General features: G+C 39.6%; 1 protein-coding gene across 2 annotated transcripts; it reads left to right on the top strand.

The window, feature by feature from the left end:
- Positions 1-511: 511 nt before the first annotated feature.
- Positions 512-24,884, top strand: UBE2J1 (ubiquitin conjugating enzyme E2 J1). 2 transcript variants are annotated; one of them, XM_063153006.1, is made up of 9 exons: positions 615-632; positions 867-970; positions 9,642-9,715; positions 11,413-11,544; positions 12,091-12,175; positions 13,585-13,690; positions 15,566-15,695; positions 19,399-19,530; positions 23,663-24,884. In XM_063153006.1, exons 3-9 carry the CDS (start codon positions 9,656-9,658, stop codon positions 23,933-23,935), a joined length of 918 nt encoding a protein of 305 aa, XP_063009076.1. In that variant the 5' UTR covers positions 615-632; positions 867-970; positions 9,642-9,655; the 3' UTR covers positions 23,936-24,884. The 2 variants fall into 2 exon arrangements, with proteins under 2 accessions (XP_063009075.1, XP_063009076.1); XM_063153005.1 differs by lacking the exon at positions 867-970 and having other exon boundaries at positions 512-632.
- The last annotated feature ends 1,743 nt before the right edge of the window (positions 24,885-26,627 follow it).

Here is a 26,627-nt window from a genome sequence, read left to right as displayed (position 1 = left end):
ACCAGGTGGAAGAGAAGCAGTTGAGATCTAAATATCTCTCTGTCACTGTGGCATGGAAAAGGTGACAATCAAGTCAAGCTCTTGCTGTTAATACTTGCCTAAAATAATAATCATTGACATATGACAACATTTCAGTCTTTCATGATCCTGAAAACCAACAAACAAGATGCTACTAAGTCTTACAGTGAAGTCTGTTGGGCGGGGAGTGTGTTGGGTCTGTGAGTTCCTGGAAGCCCCTTTTCCAAGCCCCCAGTGTTCAAACCCGCCGAGGCCCGGCGGCACCTCGCCCCATCACCACTGCGGTCGGGGCGGACAGGGCCCATTCTCGGGGCGGACAGGGCCCATTCCCACCCGCACAGCCCCCGCACCCGGAGGCCGCAGCACTCTGTCCCCGCACGGCTGCCGTTCCGGGGCCGGGCCCGGGGCGGTGCCGGCGCGGCAGGTGCCTCCCCCCGCGGTCACGGCGGGGCTGTCGCCGCCGCTGCCACGTCAGGGGAGTGTCCCGCGGCGAGGCGGGCTGGGCTGGGCCGGGGCCGGCCTTCCTCCTCCACCCCCTGCCCCCGCCGCCGGAGCCGCCGCGGAGGGAGCGGTGCCCGCTGCCATGGAGGCCCGGTACAACCTCAAGAGCCCGGGTAGGCGGCGGCCGCGCCTTTACGAGCTGCCAGGGCCGCTGCGGGCGAGCTGGTCGCGGAGGGCTCGGGGGCTGGGGCCGGGGCTGGGGCCGCGGCGGTGGCGGTGGGTTCCCTGCGCCGGGGCGGTGGCGGCGTTCAGGCGCAGGCCGCCTGGGTTCGGTTTGCCTTCGCAGTGCGATGGCGTTGAAACCTTCCTCCGAGCTGTAATTCGGTTCAAAACACCCTGGCCCCCAGGTCTGTGTGCCCACGCGTTTTGATGGATCGTGGAAACGTACCTTTGAACGTTTAGTCGGGTGGCCGTGCCCTGCTCCCCCGGGCATCGCCTGCTCTCTGAATAGGTGCGTGTGAGGGACGGCTTGCCAAGGGTGACTTGGCCTGCGTGGCGTCAGTTCGTTTTGCAGAAGTGTTGCTGTACAGGCTCTATTTACTTGCGTCTGTGTTTGCTCCCATGTTTGGTTTGGCATGTTTGCATGTTAAAATTCATGCCTATAACTTCTGGGCTTTCTTTTGAATCGTTGAAGTGGGACAGATGCCTCAAGAGATGTGGAGAAAACAGCGCTAGAAGGGCAGGTTTGGATTCCTGGGAGGCAAACAGTGGACAGGCCGTGTCTGTGTCGGAGCAGCGGCCTCTGACCGGCTGTGCCAGGGCTTCACCCCTGGGAGCCGCTTGCACAGCCGGAGGCCTGGCTGGCACTGCCGGAGCAAAACCTCTTCTGCAGCTTGGAAGGGCTGGGAGGGTTTCGGTGTGGGTTGCTGTCCCTGCTTTCCCCTAAGCGGGTGTTGAGAAATAGGCGTTATCAGCTTCATGTTATTGTAATGAATAGTGGCTTTATTTTTTAATCATGCCGTCCTCTTACCAGCGTGAGAGGTGAGGAGAAACTGGATGTTATGATGACTTGTACCTTACAAATGTCATGACACGCTTGTTTACAAACACACCTCAGGCGGATAATGTGTCTATTGTTAAATTATGTCCCTTAGCCTCACACCCAAGTTGCATAACTGAAAGATAAGAAGGATCACTAAGCAAATTATGAAATTGTTGTCATTTAAAATATCAGGAAGGAATACTTTTTTTTTAGGGAGATATGCAGGATGTGTGGCATATGTGAATTTCCAAGGCCACACAAACATGCTCCCTGGTTGTGGTTCGCCACGTCATAGGAAACAGTGGTGGTGTGCTGTATGACAAGCACCTGGGATCTGGGTGGAGACGACGAATATTTGTGGCTTAATTTAGAAATGTTTTTCCCCTTTGTTGCTACTTGTCCCCCCTGTATTCAAGAGAAAATTACCTTTACTGGAATTGATTTTCAGCACCTGTTGGTACTGAAAACCGTGTGGAACCAGCTGTTCCATAGCAAAATGAACTTTATGTGGCAAAGACAAATAATTCATACAATGGTTTAATTTTGTTTCTCCAAATTAAGCATGTTTGGTTACATATTAATTTATTAAACTATTTCTTTCCATGTAGATGGTGAAAGTTTGTAAATTATATAAATAACTTTTAAAATTTCTGTAATGCTTTAAAAGATTAATGTCAATAGTATGTGTGAAATCGTTCACTGAACAGATATGCAAAAAGGTGTTGAATAAATATAAACAAATATTTTAAATAAATATTGTTTCTTTCACAGTTGTCCATTAAAATGAGTTGACAGTAATTGTGTATAGCCACTGCTTCTAGTCTGGCACTGTACTTGCTAACCAGGTAGATGAGCATATGCAATTACTTAATATTTCTGTGTATGTTTTACGAATTCCTATCTTGTTCCAGTTACCTGTGCACTTTAGTGCTGGCATCTTACTCTTGCAATTTGACTGAAGGCTTACAATGAACTCTACAATATTCTAATATTAAGGTAGTTTCAATTAATGTAAAGGCACTAAAACACATAAAAAATGCACCGTATTTTCTATTTCAAGGGGTTGTGTCATCTGTGGATGAAGGGATTACTTGGTAATTGAGCCCTCTAAGGCTTTAGAACAAGTAGCTGACCTTGTGCCTGTTGTTGTTGCTTTGCCTTTAGTAGAGGAAGAACCAAGCTGCTAACCTTTAGGTCAGCTTTAGGGATTTGGAACGTGCTATCTTGAGACAGAGTGGAAAAAGTAATCGTTTTGTACCTGTACAAGAGGCTTCTATTGCTGAAATCTGCTGCTAGACTTGAGCAAACTGCAAACGGTGACTTCGTCTGCTCAGTAGACTTTTAAAGGGCAAACCCTACTAACCCTTTTAGTATAAGTTGCTTTAATATTATGTTGTAGATGAAAATACATTTTAAATAGGAAAATATTGTTAAAAGAAACACGTGCCTTTATTGATTGTTATTTTAAGCCAAATTCTGCTGTAGAGTTTGAAGGAGCTGATGGTCATCTGTGGTTAATACCTGGATCCCTCTTCTGTGAATGTGCTAGAGCAGGTTGGTGAGTGGGGATCAGTTAGGTTCTCCATTGCTGTACTTTGTGTACTCTAAAGCAGACCACAAAAGAGCAGTATTACTACACATCTTTGTCCTGCTCCTGATTGCTCCTAGGCAATGTGTTCATCTTCTTCCTTATCCCTGTTTCTACAGCCAGTTAGTTCATCCCACCATATCAGAAAGATGGTAGCTCTCCACAGCATGAAGCAAGTTGTTCCCCTCACGCCACGTCTCTGTCGCTGAGAGGCAGCGCAGCTCTGGCCCGTCTCTGTTTGCCTCAGGTACAGGCCATGGCCAGTGCAGGGCTGGGATGGCCCAGCAGCTCCTGTCACTTACCCTCTGTGAGAGCAAGGTGCCACGGGGGCATTCTCCTCATGCTGTCTTCTCACACTGCCTATGAACTTGAGTTTCTTTTTTATTTCTTCCCAAAAAGACCATTAATTTTGGAAGAGATGAAATTTCACACTCCGCACTTCAGGTTTCTTTGTATTGCTTCAATAAGGCAAAGCCTTGTAAGTTCTTGCTTCATATTTTTGTGTGTATTTTCGGCAGTTGTAAAAGGTAAGCTATTTTCTGTCTTCGGATTTCAGAATGGATTAGTCGATGTATGTCAACCTGCTACCACATGGCTGATAAACCTCTCCCATCAATATTAAAGCTCAGCTGACAAAAGTACAGACTCATCCTTTCATGCCTCAGGAACATCCCCATTTTCTGAAGTTTATAAGACAGCTACTTGGAATAATCTCTTTACGGTTTTTTCCCCAAGAGCTGTGACCCTTGGCCTGCTGTAAGATCAGACACCAAATCTTGTAGTCACTGCTCTTGTTGTGACAACGTCTCGCTTTTGTCTAGGCTGTGACCAGGTGTCTGAGTGGGTATTTGCACAGACACTTGAAGAATTATGAACACGTACTTGAAGTGCCTCACACACAGCCCACTAACAACCATGCCTTTTAGGTTTTTGGGAGCAGTGTGTTTTGCTTTCAGCAGACCAACTCATTGAGAATTTGATTAGTGAGGGCACTGCAGGCCTAGGGAGAGCACGTGGAGGGAGGCATGGCGTGCTGCCCTGCATTTGTTGCCCAGGGCACTGCTTTGGGAGCCTGAAGGATAGGGAACATAATAATGCTGAGATTGTGATCCTCTTAGCTGTCATCTTCAATATGATTGCTGCTTTTCCTACAAACTGTACTTCTTTCTCCACTGCATATTTTGTACAAGTGATCCGTGCCAACAAGCATGTGTCAGTTCTTTGTTAACTAAACAGAGCTAATAGGAAATAGCCAGTAGCTGTTCCGTGTATGAAATAAGGATAGATTGTTTAAAAATAAAACGTTGAGCAGATGCTAAAAATTTATGTATTGTTTGATGTTAGTGTATTCAACAAGCACCTTGGATTTTGTAAGTTTTACCCCCGTTTGTGTTGGACTGAACAGTTTTCAATTGCAACTACAAGAAGAGTGCTGTACTTCCTGCTGCCCTGAGGGAAATGAGGACTAAAGGTTGGCTGTTTCTGAGGGTGAGAGGAAAGCAAGACAAGACTAATTAAAAGTTTTTGTGTTTTTTTAATAGTTGTTAATACTTTGTTGATCCTGTGGAAGAATGTACGTGAGGCTGTGAAGATGTAAAAGAGCTATTCAGGAGGCTTATGGGTCTTGAGAAGGGAAGTATCTCAGACCCTGAGGATGGAAAACAGCTGGCCTGTTTCTTGGCAAATGGTGTTTACATTTGTTTTGTAGCAGAAATCAAAGGAACTGCCAGAGGAATGTCCTGGTCTTGGCTGGGTGGAGTTAATTTTTTTCCTAGTAGCTGCTTCAGTGCTGTGTTTTGGATTTATTTCTATTATTAGTAGTTTACAAATTATCACACATCATTCACAGGTTCTAAGCTGTCCAGGAGAATCACATCCACAACATTTCATACAGGTCTTAGTGACACTGTGCAGGTTGCTGTGAACCTGTTAGAATTTCTGTGTGTTTAGATTTAATAAACCATTCTCTAGAGAGTACAGCAAAAAATATCATTGAAAAAATACCATTTTCCACATCAAAGAGCTACCGTGACTCTTTCTTTTAAATATATTTTCTTGCGTGTGTCAGTGACCACATCACTTAAAATGGGGATTTTTTTTTTAAACTTAAAATGTCAAAGCTCATCAAGTGCTGTCATTTTATGAGCAATCCTAGGTACTTTACACATAAACTTAATCCTGATGGGTTTTTTAATGATGTGGAGTGGAGCTACTGACAGAGTGATTCAGTGCTATTTTCCTCTTGCAAGAAATTTAAACCTTACCTTTATTAAATGAGATTTTCTTTGAAATGCCAATGCAGTTTGGGTTCCCAGATACTTTGGGCTGCTGTGGGGACTGGTGATTCAGCAGGTGATGCTCTGCACTGTGACCTCTGAAGTCACTTGATGGTTACACCAGCTGTGGGTCAGGCACTCTTGGCTCAATGGTCAGCTACAGAGTGGAGGGCGGAAGAAAAAGCCAGCTGGGTTTAAGAAGACCCTCCCAAAATGTCATCCATGTAATTGAAAGGACTTGATGCTTGTCTCAAACTGTTTATGTGATTTCATTTTTAATTTTTTTTTCTATTATTGTTGTATCTAATACTTTTCGTGATTGTCAGTAGTAGCCTCATTAATAGAAAAACACATAACAAAGATGACTTGTGTTTTACTAATCACTTAAGTGGATTGAGTAGTTATAAAAGTTTCTCTGAGATGAAGGGTTTTATGGGAGTTTTACTTTCATTGGAAAACCTGTATTCAGTAAATAAATTGCATCTTTACTTGTGCTGTTTTGGTTAGCAGAGCCATAGGGAAAAAGTTACTTCTTCTTCTGTATTTTTTCTGAATAGACCTCTAAATCTTGCTTAAAGTGAAAAAAATAATAGTAGCAGCCATAAATAAAAAGGTAGGAAACATTTGCCAAAGCAGTAAAAGCTGTCAGGTTGTTTTATTCTTCTTTTCCCAGCTTAGATAAGTCATCTTGAAAGATTGAGAGATCTCTAGCTTTAGGCCAGCTATTCTGGATTCCATTATTTATCTGTTCATTATATGCTTTCTTTTTCAAACAGTGGAACTGAAATTTCAAACTGAAGTTTGAGAATTCATTTCAGAATGAAAAGGTTGCTGTACATTTGAGGAAGATACTGTCATGCACAACCACTTTTTTTTTTTTTTTTAAGACATAATGATTTACTAAGAAAACACCACTGATGTTCAAATCCTGTCATCCCTTTAAGCAGTTGTTTAACACTGCTTTAACACTGACGTTTGCAAAGACTGATCACTTGCATTTTCTGTGTCCAGAAGGTTTCCCCAGCCACTAGCTACAGACTTGTCTGGTTGGGCACACAGCAGGAGTACTTGAATGTGACCTGCAGATATATTCAAAAGAAGCAGTTGTGTGAACTGAAGTTTGAGGGTAGCTTGAAGTAAAGGATGACAAAAGTGGAATTTGAATGGACGTGGTTTTTTTGGCAGAAATGAATCTTTGAATCACGTATGCATTTATTGTAGAAATTTTGCTCATTAGTTGTTATTCCACCACCACTCAATCCTAAAGAAAGCTGGTGGCTTTAAACTTGATTCTTAGATTTTTAATATCCATATTTTGCTTTTCAGAAAATTTTGTTCAGTGTAACACAAGAGGCAGATTGTCAGGCAGAGCCTTTGACCTGTAGTATTCTGTATTTCCTCCACAGAGCAGTAGAGAGTTCCCACACTTCCTGCTTGGTGGGAGCTCTCCTGTAATCTCTAGTCTAGAAACTTAATTTCCTCAGGATTTAATTTTGATGAACATTAAGTGTTACTGCGTGTATCTTTGAAAATGTGGTTATTTTCCATGTTGATGGTCCTGTCACATTAAAAAATAACTTATTTTGTCTCTAAAACCTGTCTTGGACAAATTCAGTGTCTTGACATTTTTTTTTTTTGGCTGAATTAACAATACTCTTTGGCTTTATTGACAGTCTGTGATTCTTTATTTCAAATGGGTCCAAACCGTTCTGATTTTTCAGAATTGCCATTGCCCAGTGTTTACTCAGTGACTCAGTATGACTTAAGTGGGTTGAAATACCACGACTTATTGCAGGCAGACTTTGTGAATTATGCTTGTTTCTTCCACTGCAGTATTTGGTAGCCAAAGGAAGAACTGTTTCATGAATACTGCAGCAGTGCTTAAAGAAGAAACAAATTTCGTGCTTTCTTCACTGGATCATGCGTTCTCAGGATGAACCTTTACCTCTCTGGGCTTCTCTTTGCAGCCTCTCAGGTGGTATTTTTCAGCAAGGTGGGAGGAGAAACACAAAATGGTCTGGGTTGGCAGGGATCTTTAAAGGTAATCTAGTTCAGCCTCCCTGCCTCAGGCAGGGACACCTTCTGCTAGATCACAGCTCAAAGCTTTGTCCAACTTTGCCTTCAGTGCTTCCAGGGATGAGGCCTCCCCAGCTTCTCTGTGCAGCTTGTTCCAGTGTCTCATTGCCCTCACTGTAGGGCAATTCCTTCCATATGTCCAATCTAAACCTACTCTCTTGGAGTTCAAAATCATTCCCTTATAAGCATCTTCTAAGTATTGAAAGGTCACAGTAAAGTCTCCATAGAGCCTTTTCTTCAGGCTGAACAAGCCCAGCTCTCAGCCTTTCTGCATGCACATGTGCTGCTTAGAATCATGGAATAATAGAAAGGCTTGGGTTGGAAGGCACCTAAAGGATCACCTACTTCCAACCCCATGAGCAGGGACACCTTTCACTAGACCAGGTTGCTCTGAGCTCTGTCCAACCTGGCCTGGAACACTTCCAGGGATGGGGCATCCACAACTTCACTGGATAACTTGTTCCAGCACCTTACCATCCTCACAGGGAAGAAATTCTTTCTAATATACAATCTAAGTCTACTCTCTTTCAGTTTGAAGCTATTCCCCATCTTGTTGCTACATGCTCTTACAAAAATCCCTTTCCCATCTTTCTTGTAGGCTCTCTTCAGGTATTGGAAGGCTGAAGTTAGGGCACGTGGTAGATTTTTGAGATGTCCTAGTTTGCTTAATACTGAAAACTTCTTATAAGGAAGTTTTAGTAAAACACCATCTCTCTGGTGTTTTAGAGCTAAATTCGATGTTGCTGTGTTTCATGCCCTAAGAGTGGCATAGTATTATGCTCTATTAGCTTTCCCTTGGTGAATGTAGATGACTCCACATGATGCTTTTACGGGGGGGTGTATTTCTTTTCTGTCCTGGTCTCTCAGCTGGGAAATCTCAGTAACAGTTGTCTGCCTTGTCCATGAGTGCTCTGTCTTTATTAGGTTTTGTTACATACATTCTCAGTTTTCTCACAGTCACTGTTTTGCTTCATGGGGTGTTCACTCCTGAATTAGGTCATCCTGGTGTGGGCCACTCTTCTTCTAAAGGTGTCCAGCCTTGTTGGCTGTGAAGCAATGCTGAGTCCAAAGCCTTTTCTGGTCCAGACTGGTTTTCTTATATTCCTCTCTAATGAACTGGTAAACCTTAATGAAGATGAAAGAGACAAACTGTTACTCAGCAGAGCCTGAATGCTGCTGGCTGTGCCATGACCTCGTGGGATCTGTAGGGTGTTTAATTGACACCTCCCTGTGGCAGCAGCATGACTGAGATAACTGGCAGCAGCAGATTTCCACGTAATTGGTTTTCTGTTTGGGTTGTAAGAAGTGAAATTCTCAAACTTTGAGCCGTTGTTTACAGCTGTCCAAAAGTGTGAAGGAGGAAAAGAACTTTTCACAGTAGATTGGAAGGAGAATTTCTGTGTGGGGAGGTCAGAGTTTTTTATTAATGTATGGTGCACATGAGGGCACCTGAAGTATAAGTGATGAAACAGAGCTTGCGAAAGAGGGCACAAGAAGGAAATAGAGAAAATACAGGTGATGCTGGTATTTCTGAAGTGGAAGGTTGGAGAAGGTTGCTAATGAGTATCCTGAAGTCATGATAGAATAGCTGGGTGTTCATACTTGGTGGCACGTTCCAACTGCAGAGGCCCTGGGTAGATTTTTCAGGCTGGGCATATGTGTTTTCAAATCTTACATAAAACTTCTTCTCCTCTTCCTGGTGATATGTTGATTTCTCTGAAGTATTACTGTGACCACCCTTTGATCAACTAAAGGAGTATTCATGTAATTGTCATGGGAGGTGTCAGGATAAAGCTTTTCAGCAGTTGTTAAAGATGCACGTATATTGTAAAATATTGAGGTTGTTAGCCTTGGAAATCTTGTAGTCTGAAACTCTGTTAATGATACATATGTTTTTCCTCCTGCTTGGTGCAATTACCAATATAAAACTACTTTAGTCCCGGTGTTCAGTGTTGAGAAGCTCTGTGACCATGCACGGATTTTTCATAACTTTATGCTTGTATAACCCATTTAGGGTTTATTCATCATAAGTAGTTATATAGTATCTTGAATTATGAACTCCAGTGAAGAAACTGGAATCTGCTGGAGAAAATTACTTAGCTGAAAAGAGTTCTTCAGGAAATGTTTTATGTATTTTTCTATGTGATGCATATTAAGTTATTTTCTTCATTTTCATGTCTTATGCTTTCCTTTTTTTCAGCTGTCAAACGTTTGATGAAAGAGGCTGCAGAACTGAAGGATCCTACAGATCATTATCATGCACAGCCTTTGGAGGTTTGTTTCTCTATATGTTTGCAAGAGCTTGTAATTAGGCTGTTTTATTAATATATACTCTTAATTAATATATACTTCTCTAAAATGCATATATATTTAAAATTTACATATTTAAATGATAGCAAACAGATTTTTTTTCCCTATGATGGAAATCAGCAGCAGAATTCAACTTCAATGGTCTTCTAGTTCAGGATATTGGTAAAAGTACCTAGTAACAGTTTTACATGGCACCTGTGTAGTTTTATAGCATGGGTGTGTTTATTCCCCCCATTGCCTTCCCAAGACCGTGGAAATACTTGATATGTAAATCAAGCTTTTCGTACCCAAACCTGGCTCAGTTGCTGAGTTGGTCACTGAAACACTTAAGGTGATCTCTGAGGATTGTTGTTTTGCTTTTAAGAAAACCTGTGAAAAACACAAATGTGTACAATTCTGGACGCATTGTACGAGAGAGGGATTTCACTTAAGGGGTAGCTTCTTGTGTAAACACCCAGTTAAGTTTTTGGATGGAGAGGACAGTGAAGTTCTGGTGGTTAGAAGCTAAAACAGAAATCCCTTCTGACTTCAGTGGGTTAATTTAAAAAAGCAGTGTTCTGTGGTATTCAGTTGGGAGGTTTGATTTTTAGCTGTTTGCAGAAATGTATACCATCCTTGATGTGCTCACATAATAATGCATGTTCCTAGGTGCTATAAAATATTCCTTATTGTCTGCTGGTTTTTATCTGTAGCTTGCTTCTCCTTCCTGTGGTAAAATGAGAGGTTTAATTCTTGCTTTTATTTGTAACCTACACGAAGATCTTATTTCTGGATTAGAACAGTGTCTCACTGGGAAGAGAACACTGGCAGATGAAAGGAAATGCTGGAAACCTTGACAGTTATCTCCTAGACTGGAAAAACTGCAACTATGTGGGCAGTCCCAGTGCTGTAATACCAGTGTTTAGCATTAGCTGGGGGATCTCATTCACTGACAGCAAGCCTCTTTTAGGCTCCTGTCCTAACAGTAGGAGTTGTTCTGCTTGTAAATATTTAGGAAATTATTGGCAGCACAAGTTCTGATACACAAATCCCAGCTCAAAGCTCCAAAGAAATAACGTTTAAAGAGAAGTTATTTATATATCCAATGATGATAAAACTCTAGATTTCAATGTGTATCTTTCAAAGTTGTGCAATAAGGCACAGTACCTGTTTCAAAATTGTTAGTGGAGGAGGGAGAATAGTTCTGTGGGGTGTGAGTCAAATCCCTGTGTTGACCAGGGGATGGAAGGAGCTTTGGGAAGGCTGTTATTAGTGTTCTTTCTTGGTGTAGGTCTCCCCTTGGTTCTCCAGAAATTATTGTTCACTAAGGCAAAGATCTAAAGATTTTGGATCTTACTCTTAATTGACTCAGTTTTCTATCTGTTGGGTAGTAAAGCTCTTCTAATAATTTATCCAGCTAGCATAAAGAATTTGGATAATGAATTGGAGGGTTTTGGCAAATTTTTGCACAAGAAAATTACCAGAACCCTACCTTGCTTTATCCTTAGTGCTGTGTTCTCTTAACTCTCTACTTGATTTTGGCTTCTTAAAACTTCTGCCTGTGTACTGTTTCTTCAGCCTGTCCTTGTTCAAGAAAATGACATCAACTTGTCTATTTCTGTGATGAACACCTTTTCTTTTTTTTCCCCTCCCCCCTTCTTCCATTGATGGGGGCATTTTAGGACAATCTTTTTGAATGGCACTTCACTGTTAGAGGCCCTCCAGATTCAGATTTTGATGGAGGGATTTATCATGGGCGAATAGTGCTACCACCTGAATATCCCATGAAACCACCCAGCATTATTTTGCTGACGGTAAGTAAGCATGCTTACTCATTTTGGCTTTTTATTGTTATCAGTTTTATCATAGGGAGATTCTTGGCATTTAAGATAATGTTATTTTTCTAAGAAAGGTGGCACATACAGTATAATTGAAGATGCAAAGTCTTCCAAGATTATTTTGGTAATCTCTGAATTGCATGAAGCCTTATGCCTAATAAATGGAAGTTCTTTCCTCTGGGAGCAGTCACATTGCTGATGTGATTCTCTAGCCTTCTGTTCTCCCCATGGGCCCTCTTGATTTCTGTTGAATACATTGCTCAGATGTAGGAAGGCAGACCTGTAATTTGAGGCAAAGGCCTTCCTTTGTGCATAGTTTTGTAGAAGGTTTTCTTCATGCATTAATAGACTCAGATGACAGAGTTCTGTTTTCAGCAAGTTGAAATTTTATGGTGTTGGCAGTAGTATATTTGTCACATATTGTTTGTGTATGGAATTCTTTTGATCATGATTTTTGCAACTTTTACAAAAACTCAAGAATTAACTGCTGGCATGCTTTATTGTATCCTTCTTCCTTTGAAGGCAAATGGCAGGTTTGAAGTGGGGAAGAAAATTTGTTTAAGCATCTCAGGGCATCATCCTGAAACATGGCAGCCTTCGTGGAGTAGTAAGTAACAGTTCCTTGATAAATGTTACCCCCATTAAACAACTTGTTCTTTAAACTAAAAAAAAAATCTCCTGAAGAATGTTTATAGTGTAAGAGGAGACAGATTTTGAGGGTGTAAAATTATGGGAGAATTTGTCAAATGTAATGTCATAAAAGAGTGAAATTGAATGATTTGGAGATCTTACTAAGTAAATGCCAGGGCTGAGAAGCTGAGGGGTGATGGTAAGCTCTTCTTTACTTGGATACATAAGCATTAAGAATTCTCAGACTACTTAGAATATTCTTTGTGTGTTTTGGTTAAAATTTTTCTTACAAAAATAAATCCTGTTACTTTACCCTGTTTTTGCATGATCACTAAGCCAGCTTGAATAATAATAGAAGTGAGTTTTCAATTCTAATGATGTGGTTCTGAGCACTCAAGAGGAAGATAATGTGGTCTGAGTTCAGAATAACTGAATTTTCTCTTATCTTTATTTTTAAAAATACTGTTATTACAGCTGGCACAGTTCATCCAAGGCAATATGCTTATGTTCAAGTAATTTTAGTTTGGCTGAGTACAGTATATCAATTATTTCTATATCAGTTTCACTTTTAAAATATGTTAGTAAGATTTTAGGAGTTTTCTAGCAGACCACTCTTCAACTTTTGTTACATCTCCAATGTTTTTTTAAAGAGTAGAAAATACTGTGTTTCTAAGTAGTTGTATATATTCTGTCTCTTTTCTGTGGTACTTATTTTCATGGGATATTTATTTACCAACTGTATTGGCAAGTGTCTTGAATTCTTAAAATTCATTACATCTGTAAAACAAAGTCCAAGTACAGATGTTGTCATCAGAGATGCTTCAGATGAAGAACAGATGACTTCTGTTACAAGCAGTTATTAATATTTTAAGTGAGCTCCTTCCCCTATTTATGATGACATAAAAGGAACAAATTCTGCAATACTTTACAAAAAAGAAAAACTTAGCTTGTGTGCACTAAATTGCAGAATTCATGTCTAATAGAAAACAGACGCAAAAAAAAATTCCCTGTGAACCATCTTATCTTTTTCCTCTCCCCCTGCTCCCCTTCTCCCCTCAACCACTTTTTATATGTTAGTTCTGCTTTACTTTTTTTCACAGTTTTTAAAGTCTGGAACACTCACCTTAATGCAACATTTTTGTGACAATTGATTTTTTTCTTCTCTGTTGACTGTTGGCTTTTTCTTTGTTTACCACCTTGTCTTAAAACAGAATTGAGAAAGCCTTGCAGTGTACCAAAAAACCCCAAACCAGTGCTGTTTGTAGGAAATTCAGACTGGGCAGAATGAAGTTTTGCAGTCAGAAATTCAACTTTGCCAAGTGTGGGATGCGATTACATAACTGTTTTTTCTGCCACCTTGTTTATATCTCTGTTTTCCCATTTTAGTAAGAACAGCTTTACTAGCCATCATTGGATTTATGCCAACCAAAGGTGAAGGAGCAATAGGATCTCTAGATTACACACCAGAAGAAAGAAGAGCTCTTGCAAAGAAGTAAGTGTTAAGTTTGTTATTGTAGGTACATTTACATTCACTCACTTTTAGGGTAATGCATTGAGTAGAAAATAAGCTATTTTAGTCCCTTATCTTCAGTCTTTATCTTATCTGTTCCAAATAAAACAAGTTCGATGCCTTGCATGTGTGGTCACTTTTTTCTCAGAGTATTGTGCAAACCTGGAACTTGCAGTCAAACAAAATATTTTGAGAGCACTTTGTTCCTTCCAGTATTGTGTGGTCATATTTGAGGTTTGTCTGAAGTTCAGTCTTGGAGATGTAATTAACATTGTGATACAGTACTAATTGCAGCATGGAGAGAAAGTGGATATGATGGAATTGATAGTAAGGGAGGGAGAAAACAACCAAAATAATGATGTATAATTGTCTTTAAGTAATAATGAAATTAGTTCAAAATTCTGAAGCAACTTCTTCTAAATGATCTTTAGGAAGTTAATTTAAGATTAGGTTTGTGACTATGATGAAATTATTGGCTTAGTGGACAAAGGGAAGGCAGTGAGTGTTGTTTTTTGGACTTCAGCAAGGCTTTTGGTGTCCTTTCTCTTATCCTCAGTTATGGAGTACAGCCTAGGTGGTTGGGGACAGTAAGGTAGATTAAGAACTGGCTGAGCTGCCTGGCTCAAAGGATTGTGATAAGCAGCACAAAATCCAGCTTCAGGCTGGTCACTATTGGTGTATTCCTGGTGTCAGTGCTGGGGCCAGTGCTATTCAGTGTCATTAATGACCTGGATAATGGGACAGGGTGGACCCTCAGCGAGTTTGCTGGTGATACAAGGCTGGGAGGAGTGGCTGAGACACCAGAAGGTTGTACTGCCATCCAGAGGAGCCTCAGCTGGCTGGAGGAATGCCAGAGAAAAGTCCTGCCCCTGGAGAGGAATAACACCAGCTGAACAGCTGACTAGAAGGGAGTTGGAAGGGAAGATTCTGGCGGTCACCATGCTGATCAGGAGGCAGCAGGGTGCCCGTGCAGCCAAGAAGGCTGATGGTCTCCTGGGTTGCACAAGGAGCAGCCTTGCCAGCAGGTCAAGGGAGTGATCCTACTTCAGTCCTCAGCATTGGTGAGACATCGGGAGTGCTGGGCTCAGGTGGGGCTGTGACCAGGTCAGAGTACAAGAAAGACAACACGTCCTGGAGCAAATTCAGTGCAGTGCCACAGAGGGGCACTGAGCATGTTTCATCCATGGAGATAGTAAACGAGCTGGGAGTGTTCAGCCTGGAGAAGAGAAGGTTCAGGGGATCATATCCATGTGTACAATTATCTGAAAGGAAGTTGTAAAAAAGGTGTAAAAAAGAGCCAGGCTCTTTTCAGTGGCATTCAGTGACAGGAGCGAGTCAGTGGGGTAGGTTGGTCTTGGTACTGTGCTGTCGAGTCTCTGTGGTTCCTCGCTGGCCTGGAGAGCCCCTTGCAGTGTGCCCTATAGAGAGATAGTGTGGGAAGGTTATGTTCTCCAGGAAGCTGAAATTCCTGGATTGGAGATGCAAGCTCCTGGGTCCAGTATAACATTTGTAATAACAGTTAAATCTTTATAATCTATAGTTTTTATTTGCTGCAGATATAAGTAATTTAATTGTAAGAAATTATTAATAAAGTATAAATAATAGTGATATTGAAGTCGGTTGTTAATACTTTCCTAAATGACATGAGAGAATTTGTGTTATATATAGATAATATAATATAGATAATTCTCAACATATTTTTTCAAGATAGTGTGATTTGAGGCAGAGGGAAGTACTTCTAAGTTACTGGCCTTGCTACCACTTGTCTTTCTGTGGATTGTTCTGCAAATAGTTTATTAAACAAGCACACAGGAACACTGAGAACATGCTATTCTGAGCTATGTCATTTGTGGGCAGGTCACAAGACTTCTGTTGTGAAATGTGTGGCACATCTATGAAGACTGCCCTCTTACCACTGACATCTGGAAGTGTGTCAAGCCAGGCAGACAAGGAGGCTAAAGAGCTTGCCAGGCAAATTAGCTTCAAGGTAAAGTCACTGTTTAAACTTTTATCTCTCTTGTATAGAATTAGAAAAGAAAATACTGAGGGAAAAACTTGGAAATCACAGAAACATTCATCATTTCAGAAGACCTTCATCAATTGCTATGTGGAAGCCTGTTTATTTCAGTGTAGTCCGAAAGAGAAAATAAGAATGGATTTCTTGAAATTTGCTGCTTAATAAGTTGTGCATCTCAAGCACTGATTGATTAGTTTTAATTTTAGTGGTAACCACTGTGGTTAAAACTGCCTATGTTGCTTTTACTTCCACATTTTCCAACACTAATAACTTGATTAAATTCTCCAGAATTAGTTTTATCATAAAAGTGTGACAAAAGTTTGGGCAAAGCTAACCTAAATTTTTTACCTTTGTGATTTTTTTTCCTTTTGGCTTATGGAAGGAATAAAACATATTACTACTGAAAAATGGTTGCAAATTCTTTTGAACTACTCTGCTACTATCTGAAGATACTGAAAGTTGAACTCTGGTATGGAATTTGCTGTGACCGAGAAATGTGTTCTCTAGCTTGTGTTTCAGTGAAAGCAAGGTTTGTTTAGACAAATACATTCCTTAGAGAATTGCATGTCTTGCATGCACAGTGTTGTTTTTCACTGGGTTTTCCACTAAACTCTTAAATCAGCCACTAAGGAAGACTACTGTGCATGAGGGCAGGGAGCTACAGTAACAATATGACAATGTGGCATTAGTGTAGAGCACATCCTCACTACGATCAGGGCTGCCAATATGTTCCCTTTTATCACCCATGTTCTTCTAATAGTGTCCTAAAGGCTACTTTTTACTTCTTTTGTGTGTGCCAGGAAAGTAAAGATTGTCTTCTGAGCATTCCTGCCAGTTTTACAGGATGTGCATATTCCTGTGCCATAACACTTAGAATAAAAACATCTCCAAATATTTTACAAAGATACAAAAAACAGGGACAGAATTTTAAAGCTGAGCTGCTTGGAGAAACAATGGGTTGCCTTTTCCTGGCTTTTTTACAGTATATAAGGGTTTAAAGTTGTAGGTTTGTTTTTTACTTAAGAACTGCTAATCTTCAATGAAATTCTAGAAATATCAGAGTTTGGTTTTGTTTGGCTTTTTCTTTTGTGAGAAAGAACTCATAACTTACATGAAAACAGTGTTTTCATGCCTTTTTCAGATTTAAAATTAAAGGCTTAGAGATATCGGTCTTTAAAGAATACAGGTGCTTTCCATGTATCTGTGTGCTTGACACCACCTCCTAAGAACAAGCACTTGTCAGGGGAAAAAATGAACAAAAGCCTTAGGTTTCTACAGCCTTTCACCATCCATTGTGATTTTGTGTTTTTTTTTAATAAGGTAAATCAGTTCTGTCCTCTGGTTGCACTTTTCTTCCCTTCTCAAATCAAATTTTAGGGGTTGGTATTTTTTAAGCTTCCTGCTTCTCTGCTTTGCTTGACTTTCTTATCTTTTGTTGTTAGGCAGAGGTGTTCAATTGATGTGTTTGTAATAAACTAATAGTATGAATTACTAGCAGAAAATAAAGAAGTTTTTAATCATTTGGATACATTTCATATCAATTTATGGGGTAGTATTTAACATCAGATTGCTCATTGAGTGTATAATTTGAGAGAGTCTCTCTACTAGCAAATATACTAGCAACCTTTGCATTCATCCTTTAATAAGAGGTTTCCTAACTATGTGTAGATGATCTCAGGGTTATTGTGTTTCTTACCAGCTTTAAACAAGATGGTAACTTTTTAAAAAGTTGTATTGAGATAGGAATATGAAATTCAGGAGGGGGAAAAGACCCCAACACATCTCATTACAGTTTTCCTGATTCTGTGAGCATCCACCTTTGTTCCTGTTTGTTTTAATAGTAAATTGTATTTTGTATCAGTTTTATATTGACTTCTAAATAGTTTCCTGTGTTTTAGGTGTTATATAGCAGAAATTCCACTTTGCTTAAAACAAGGAAAAAGAAAAAAAGATCACTAATAGGATATGTGTCACTGTAAAACAGTATGCTTACCTTCATGTTGCCATCACAAGGCATATTTTGCAGTAAAATTCTCTGCTCACCCTCATGTTTAAAGATGTTGGTCATCTTTTGAATGTTAGTCTGACTTCAGTCTAGATATTAGACTTAGTACTTTCATAAACTATAGTAAATCAAATGCACATTTGGTACTGCTTTATAGAGATTAACAGTAAAGATGAAATAAGCTCATCTTGAAAGAACCAAGAGTATGAAAATCGGTCCTCTGGTTCTGGAGAACTTAAGATGGGATATAGGAAAGAAAGATTCACCCTGAGGGTTGTCAGATGCTGGAGCAGACTACCCAGAGAGACTCTGGAACCCCCAGCTTTGGAGATGCTCAAAACTTGTCGCACATGACTCTAGAGAGAATTGGACCGGGAACATCTGGAGTTCCATTCCAGTCTAAATGTTTCATAATTCTGTGTTGCTTTGTTGATGATCCATATTTGAATCATAACTTTTCCTGTCTAATATTACAGTTCATAATAGTTAACTGCAAAGACAAAACAGTCTTCTTAGCAGATTCTAAGTTTTCAAATGTTAAATGCATCTCCAGATTGTTTTGGTGCATTTTTTGGATTCTCTTGAGGTAATACATATAAAGAAACAGAGAACCTAATTTCCTCACACTAAATACTATCATGAAAGACTATTATACTGTGATCTTACCAGTTTGTTATCACTGTAACTGGTTGTTTTCTAATACATTGTTTGTATTTCTTGCTACTACTACCACCACTACCACCATGTCTGCATTTGAAGACTAGATTTGAAGTTGTCATTTTGTAATAAATTGGGATCAAGACACATGACTTGAGAGGTGACTTGGTTACTGATAAAAATTGATCTGGTCAAGACTTCCTTTTTTTTGACATGTGTAAATTTTAGAAGTATTCCATTTCAGCACTATGATGGTATATCCTTTTCCATTCCCAAGAGATTATTGCTGACATATATTCTGGGGTTTGTGTTCTTCTACATGTCCCTACTGATCTCTTGTCTCAGATTTCCTAAGCATGAAACCTAAATTCTGGGAAATAATGTGCAGTAGACATTTTGTAAATGTGTATAAAAGCAGTATTGAAAGACTTGAATTTTTTCTTTTACTCTGTGCTGAAATTTAAATAGTGGACACTGGTATGCAAATACTACCCAGTGTAGTGTCATACATATATGGCCCCTCTGACTGTGAGGCAGTTTTGTACTGAAACCAGTACAGCCAGATTACACTGGCGCTCACCAGAGGCTCTTTAGTCCTGGGGGGGAACAGGCTGTGCTACTTCACTTGTATCAACAGTAAGCCAACATTGTCTTAAGGACATGCAAAACAAAAGTTTTAAAAATTGTGTTATTCTGGCATAATGTCCTGGATCTTCTAAAGACTTTTATTTTTTGCTGTCTACATCTGTGCTTTTTTTTGAATGTTACATTTGATATGTGCAAACAAAATTGGGTTTTAAACCGTTGTTTGCAGATTTGCAGTCTTATTTTTAAAGAATGAAAATTTCTTAAATTTATTACTGTGTCATCAGAATACAGCTGGCACACCTGATTATTACATTTTGGTAAGCCTCATATTCTCTGCAAAGAAATGCACATTCCAAAATAAGCCAAATTGTTTTGGAGCAATTTTGATCTTGTCTGTGACGTGTGCATATGTGCTTCTTGTAGGCAGAGGTCAATTCATCCAGGAGATCTGATGCTGGACCCTCAAACACATCAGGGCTGAACCCCTCTGCTGCTTCACGTGAGCCCCAGCAGGATGGTGCAGCCAGAGCATTCCCAGATCCAGCAAGTGCAACGGTATGGTCCATCTTGGAGCTTTATTGGGCATAGTCTGATTATTAAATTGTTCTCTTAAGCTGATTGGAGTCTTGATTAAAGTATGTAGTTCATATATTTATGCTGGAACTCCTGCATACTTTTATATAAAATCTGCATTATGCAGTATTTCTCAGGAGTCTGAACTGAATGCAGAGAACACCTCTGACTAGACTACTTCTGACAGTACTTTATTTTATTTGTAGTAGCTGTTGATGTCTACTCAGGGCAAAGTGATGATACATTATTCTTGTTTGAGTATTCAAAGTGCAAGCAAGGTACTGCTGCTGAAAGCTGGCTTGATAAAAATAACTGCCATAGTATTAAGGTGAAATCCTTCCACATCTGAGCAAAACAATGTTTTTGAAGGAATATATTGTAGATACTCAGGTGGGACTTGGGTCCAGTGGTCACCTAAATGTTGGTACCAAAACCCTGATCACAGTGGGACTCATTAGTGGAGGCTGGAGAGCAGTGCAGATTGCTCAGCAGCAGAGGCTGGTGGGCTGCATTTCTCTCTCCCCCCTTGATTGCACAGACTAAATCTGTGTGGATTATGGGTGTCTAAACTTCCACCAAATCTGTACCAATACATTTGGTGCATTGATACGGAATGATGTCCCACCTTGGGGCTTATAGCTAATGAATAAAGTCGATGCTTTGTGAGCTTTATTAAGTAACAAGGTAAAAACTGTAGTTAGGCTGTTTTCTGGATAACCTGGGAATGCATTAAGCCTCAGTACACCTGTTATTAAGCAGTATCTTAAAGTAGTGACTCGCACTGATAATAGTGACTGGATGAAGCATTATGAAGGTGATAAAATAAACAGTGTAACTGAAGCCAGCTACTCTTGAGCTGATGAAGGAGGTTTCTGTCAGAAAATGAGGCTATGTTCTGAAGCATGAATTTATAAAGCCCTTAACTTTAATTATAAGTTCTGAATGATATATTGGCAAAAAGTGTTACCCTTTATCTCTGTTAAGTGATGTCTTAGTTATGTAATGCTATAGCAACCATTTTAAATGTCTTGACAATTGAGAATACTTGGCCCAACTTTGATTCATTAAAAACCTGACATTTTTCGTATTAGCCATTAAGCCATGCTGTGTCAAACTTCAGGGTTTCTTCAGCTAGAAGTTGTACAGGCAAACAAGTGTTTGACCTGTCCTGATTTCTGCATCTCTCCCCAGACCATTGGTATAAGTAAAAGAGGCTTCAGTAACCCAGAGGATTTATATGGTCCTGAGTTCCTGAGTTTGCTGTATTTTTAAAACATCCCTTCTAAGATTATTAAATATTCTTCTAGTATTCTGATAAAAATGTTTAAAATAATGGACTGGAGATATAAAGGATGCAATGAATTCTACCATTTTTCAGTAGACTGAACATGATATAAATTTCATTACTTGCATTTTTTTAGATGGTACAAGTTTCTGTTAGTTCTTATAGAAGTATATTTTACTGAAATAGCTTATTCATCAAATAATTGTTTAGATGTCCTTGGAGCAAAGTTTTCTATCAGTCCTAACAGTTTTGGAAGCTTCAGAAATAATGTGACATGTAGTAATATAAATAGTATGTAATAATGTGACATGTGTGTGTTGAATGTCTATAAAGATCAGATGCTAAAGGTGGCTTTAATGTAATTATTATTGAATATTTCTATCTTTAGTCTGTTAAGCCCTCATCTACATTTCCAGTATGGTTTGGCAGAAACCATTATTTGGCAGAAACAATGGAAATTGTGTCATGTGAGGTGTTGTGTTTGTCCAAAAATCTTGTAATTTGTGCTTACGAAGAGTTTAAAGACTTGCCATTAAGTTGAAGACAAGATGATTGTGATTTTTTTTTTTTTAATAGTGAAGGCCATCTGCCATTTTTTGGCATTCTTAACAATTAAGTCTTCAAACAAATAAAAACATCCATCTATCTATCTATCTATCTATCTGTCTGTCTGTCTGTCTGTCTGTCTGTCTGTCTGTCATCTCTATTACTTAAGATACTGTAGCACCTGGACCCAAATTTTTATTGGGCCATGATGATCACTCCTTTCTTAGCTTTGTTCTGCACATCTGGTAATAGTTGGCCATTGATTATGTTTGGAATTCCAAGGTGGTGCATTAGCTGAGCTTTGGTCTGAAGCCTTTGGTCTGCTGTTGGCCCAATCCATCTATAATTTTCTCAGAAAAATAACTTAAAGCCTTGAAATTGTCAGTGAGATTTCTCTTGAATCACAGATCTGTTCATGTCAGTGTATGACAGCTTGTTCCATTCAGAACAGGGCCTTTCTGTTTTATTTTTAAATTTAAGTTTTGCAGTATTGAGAAGATGTGTATGACAGCCAGTGCTAGTTACTTTTGTTAGTAAGATGAAGGATTAGGACGATATCTAGACTTTTTTATGTCTTTAAAAACTGTTTGAAGAAGAAAAACATTGCTTACTGAATTGGTAGTTCTTATGTCCTGAATTCATTTCTCTCCCTCTCACCTTCTGGATGATGGGAATGTAGATGAATCTAGGAACTTCATTTCTCAAAGGCTTGGCTTCCCCAAGTCTTTATTTCCCTTGGCATGAGGAGCTTTCAGGTGAGAAGCAGAATTGCTTTCTTCTGCAGTGTACTGGAAATCACAACAGGCTGCTTGTTGTGTTCTTGGCTGTCTCTGCTGATAAAATTTATCTTTTAAAACCATTTTTCTTTGAAGCTACCCAAGCTGCTTTCCTTATTTAGGCTAGACGCCTGTGTAAACAGCAAGTTATCAAATGTGGAGAGTAATTGCATCAGTACTTCCTTGCAAATGATAAACAGTGGGAAATAGAATGATGAGGGGGTAGGAATGGAAGGCCTCTTCCCTTGGTGAGACAAATCACTGACTAGGTGGAAATTTTGAGTTCTTTGTCCACACACAGAAGAGTCACAAGCCCAAGTGCTGTTCACTGTCTTGTGGATTGTCAAATCTGATATGCAGTGAGGACATTCCCCATTAAGGCATGTGGGAAGATTATCTTTTATGGGTGTAGTAGATGGCTGAAGTAGTGCTTAAGGTTATGGATATTGGGTCCATTAAAAGGCTTTGGAAAAAAATCTAAAATGTCCAGAATTCTAGTTTTACCTGCTGTTACAATAATCTTTTAGAAGCAAAGGGGGAGAAAGCTAACTCTGGAAAATAGCTGCAAATTGGTTTAAGTAGGAATACCAGAAAACCGTATTTTCTGAGGACTGAAAATGAAACTTAAAAATTTTAAAAACCTGCAGTTTTTTCTCAGAGCTTTTTTTTTTTTTTTTTAACACTTTAAAACAGAACCTTATGAAAATGCTTATTTCTAATGACTGCACTGTATTACTATTTTTAATATTAAACGTTGGAAGTTTGAGCTTTTTAGTATTGCAAGGAGGATTAGTCTGGTGGGAGATCAGATGTCATATTTTCTAGTTCATAAGATTGAAACTTGTTTTCTTCAGCATAAAATTCTCATGAGCAGAACATCATTTGCTTAAGTGTATTTTTTAGTAGCTGTAATGCCAGACCGAGTTTGCCCGGTAGAGGGCAATAGATAAGTGTCTGCACACGTGCTGTGCTCCAGAACTCCTGCTGGGATCAGGTGGTTTGTGGTCAGGATTTTCGTTTTGTTTTTTCAGTGGTGGTGGTTATGAGAACACGCTTCTGGACTCAGATGTCCACAGGAAGCACTGCAGCGCTGCTTAACTGCAGTTCTTGGACTTCTCTCCATCCTTCTTTTGGCTTCCCTGTCTTGTTTCCCCTTCAGTATAGGTGACATTGCAAATCCTCAGAGATATAACTACCTAGAGGATTTCTTGAGCAGCAAAGAGTTAAAACAAATCCTAGACAAAGATATTTGAAATATCTAACACAAATACGGTTTGGCAGACTTCCTTCAGCCTTCTCTTGTCTATAGAACTGCTGATTTTCAGCTTGAAATATACTTCTACTCAGGATAGCGTACGGGCAGAAACAGCCAGCTATAACAATCCTGTAATTATTAGTGACATGTATTAACACTTATCTGAAGAGCATGTTTTAGTCGTTATGATTTTATCTGTTGCTGACAAGAGATAAAATGTCCTGTGCGACGCTCCCACCCTTTGTGTTTCAGTGCGAAGGCCAGAGCAGCAGCGCAGCAGCCGGGCAGGAGCAGCCGCCAGCCGTGCCCGGCAGCAGCAGCTCGCTGAGCCCCCGGCAGCGCCGCGCGCAGCAGCAGAGCCAGAGACGCGCCCCGGCCTCGGCCGACCTCAGCCGCGCGCAGCAGCCCCGCGGCACCGCCAACCACGCGGGCTCCACCGTGCTCATCGTCCTGCTCACCTTCGCCCTGGCCGCCCTCATATTCCGCAGAATATGTCTGGCTAACGAGTACGTGTTTGAGTTGTAAGGTTGTTTGTCCTAACAGCAGCGACTTGAGTGCTTCACTGAACATTCTGTGTTGGCTGTGACATGAGAACTGTTTACAAAGGTTACTTTTTGTATTTCCGCTTACATCCTTATGAATGTTAATGTACCTACAGATGCGTTGCTTGTAGGAAAAGCAAAGTTGGACCTGTAAGCTATGAGTTTTAATTGAGTGCCCACTAGATACTTGGAGAAACAGTGCAGTGGAATAGTAACATTAAGGCATGTGGGATGGGACTAAATTTGAATAATTTATTTAGTAAAAGACAATTTTTAAAAAACGGTTGATTCAATTTTTTATGGGGCATAAATGCTCATATAAGTACCCCGTCTAAATTAATATAAGATCTGACGTTGAAGAGGGGATGATAAAATGAAACACTGATATGTGTTTATGTCTGGTGAACTCCTGATTTAGAGGGAATACAGTTTTGTAACCACTTTTATTTGCCATGACACATTTCCAGAGGAGAAACACATACAATTTGGTTGTGATGCTGCTTTGTGTGTGTGGAAGGGGGACGGGATTGTGGGAGGAAAGTAGGTGCCAGAAAACAACTTACATTATTTTGGTTTTTATTTTTTGGAAGAAAGATTGGGTAGTCTTTTGAAAGATTTGAATGTCCTCTTCTAGTACTTTCAACTGTATATCTTGTTTTTAAAATTTGAAGATTATGCAAAACATGTCTATTCTTGCAATAGTTATAAATATGTAATATAATTATTTACCCAGAGCTGTTGTCTTTTAATTATACCAGAAATATACATAATGTGTTGAACTGAATGTTTCGTATGTGGTTTTATTTACTAAAGAAAATTTAAGCCTTACTACCTAAATTCTGATATATATGGACATGCTTAACAGAAGTATTTATTACAATCCTGCTAGTAATAAAGTTTCAAGCCAGTCTTTGGATATGTTTCAAGTATTACATGGCAGTTTGTTTCTTGTTTGTCTGAGGGTTTTTTTTTTTTTGGTTGGTTGGGTTTTTGTAAGGGGGTTTCTTTTGGTTGGTTGATTTGTTTTTTTCTTTTTGTTTTTTTGTTTGTTGTTTTTTTGTTGTTGTTGTTGGTTTTGGGGGGGGGTTCAATGTGGTTTTTTTTTTTTTTTTAAGTCTAAAATCAATATTTTGTATCCAGGGATCTATTTATTATAATAAATCCCTGGTAATATTCATGAATACTGTGAAGAGGCATGTACAAGCAGTATACCTACAGTTGTTAGGGTTTTGAGAAGTTTTGTCTTTGACAATTTAAATACTGAAGTAGAAGAAAGTGGGATAATTTTCCTCTTGTATTATTGCTCATACAACTGTTCAGCATGTTTATTTCAAAGACAAGGAAGTTTAGCTAGCTTTCATTTTGTTGCTGTCAAACATGATAGCACCGACTTAAGTGATATTCTCATCCTGTTTTTCAGCAAATATTTATCAAGCTAGTTAGAGCTTTCCTAAATACCAACTGTAATATATATTACTGTATTGCAACATTAAAGTAGCTATAACAACTTCTAAAATAGGGAAAACTCATTTAGTGTCTAAGGAAGATGTGTAAATTTAGAAAACACCCAAAATTTGAGTCCTTTAGTATTTCTCTGTATTGATAATCTTGTTTGCAGGTATAATGGAAAAAAGGTGAAAAAATAGCTTTTGTAAGAAGACAGAAAAAAAACTATGTATTTGTGCAGCAATTAGACTTTCTGCTGCAGACCAATTTGATGTCAATATATTAATTAACATATTTTTACATAATTTGTCTTATTAGAAATTGAATAAAAACAAGCAAAAAACCAATACACAAATGCCCCCCCCCCCCCAAAAAAAAAAAACCAAACCACACCAAAAGCCTAAAAAACCTGTTCAGCTCGTGTAGCCTCTAAGATAGAAGCCCTGTGTTTCCTGGTTGGTGTGCTCGAATCCCCGTTCAAGTACTGCCAACGTGGGCTCACAGAGGGGGTTCTGGAAGAGGTGTGACCCTCAGGACCGTCCTGCTGGGTTTTCAGTCCCTCTGGAGTCCCCGCTCTGAGTGTGCTTTTCTTGTCCTGCAGAGTCCCTGCTGTGCCAGGCAGGGTTCTGTCCCTGTGCCGCACACTGGCTGCTGTTAGCACAGCCCGATCTGCACACAGAGGCAAACCAGCATTGCCCTGTGACCGGGCTGGGAGGAAATAAACCCTCAATGGATTTTGGAAACAGTCTCGTCATTGTCATTAAAGAAATAGCTGATTTTAATTTGAGTTTCGATCTCCTTTGATAAAAGTTAAAATGGCCGATTATGCAAGTGCCTTTTGGAAAAAAAAAATACATTAATGGTGACTTGATTTATGTAAAGGTGATTGCATGCATAGATTGGGGGTTACTGTTTTAATTTTGCTTTTAAGTTAACAGTAAATGAAGTCAACTTTTTCAGAGGAAGTAGCTCATATTCTCTCTTCAACAACATGAGGATTCAGACAGCCTCAACTGCTCTAAATCCATTAAAATACATACATTTTACAATGAGATACATGTCTGAAACGTGGCACAGGCAGTTACCAGTTAAAAAGATGCCGTACAGAGGATCAAAAATTGCCGAAAGCCTAATGAAAAGGGACAGCCTGGTTTTACAGTCTGGCAGGAGGATAGCACTGAGATTAGGGGATTGAGCAAAAAGCCGGCGTGCAGAATTCCGGGTTTTTA

The sequence above is a fragment of the Melospiza melodia genome, chromosome 3 (genome assembly GCF_035770615.1).
Source record: "Melospiza melodia melodia isolate bMelMel2 chromosome 3, bMelMel2.pri, whole genome shotgun sequence".
Lineage (NCBI taxonomy): Eukaryota > Metazoa > Chordata > Aves > Passeriformes > Passerellidae > Melospiza > Melospiza melodia.
Note: the sequence above shows the minus strand (reverse complement) of the source record. Positions and strands in the feature narration are given on the sequence as shown.

Bases quoted from the DNA above. Each gene is read 5' to 3' on its own strand.
- UBE2J1 (XM_063153005.1), top strand. From the start codon at position 602: ATGGAGGCCCGGTACAACCTCAAGAGCCCGG. The intron at 633-9,641 runs GTAGGCGGCGGC...CCTTTTTTTCAG, and splicing joins GTACAACCTCAAGAGCCCGG to CTGTCAAACGTTTGATGAAA. The intron at 19,531-23,662 runs GTATGGTCCATC...TTTGTGTTTCAG, and splicing joins CAGATCCAGCAAGTGCAACG to TGCGAAGGCCAGAGCAGCAG.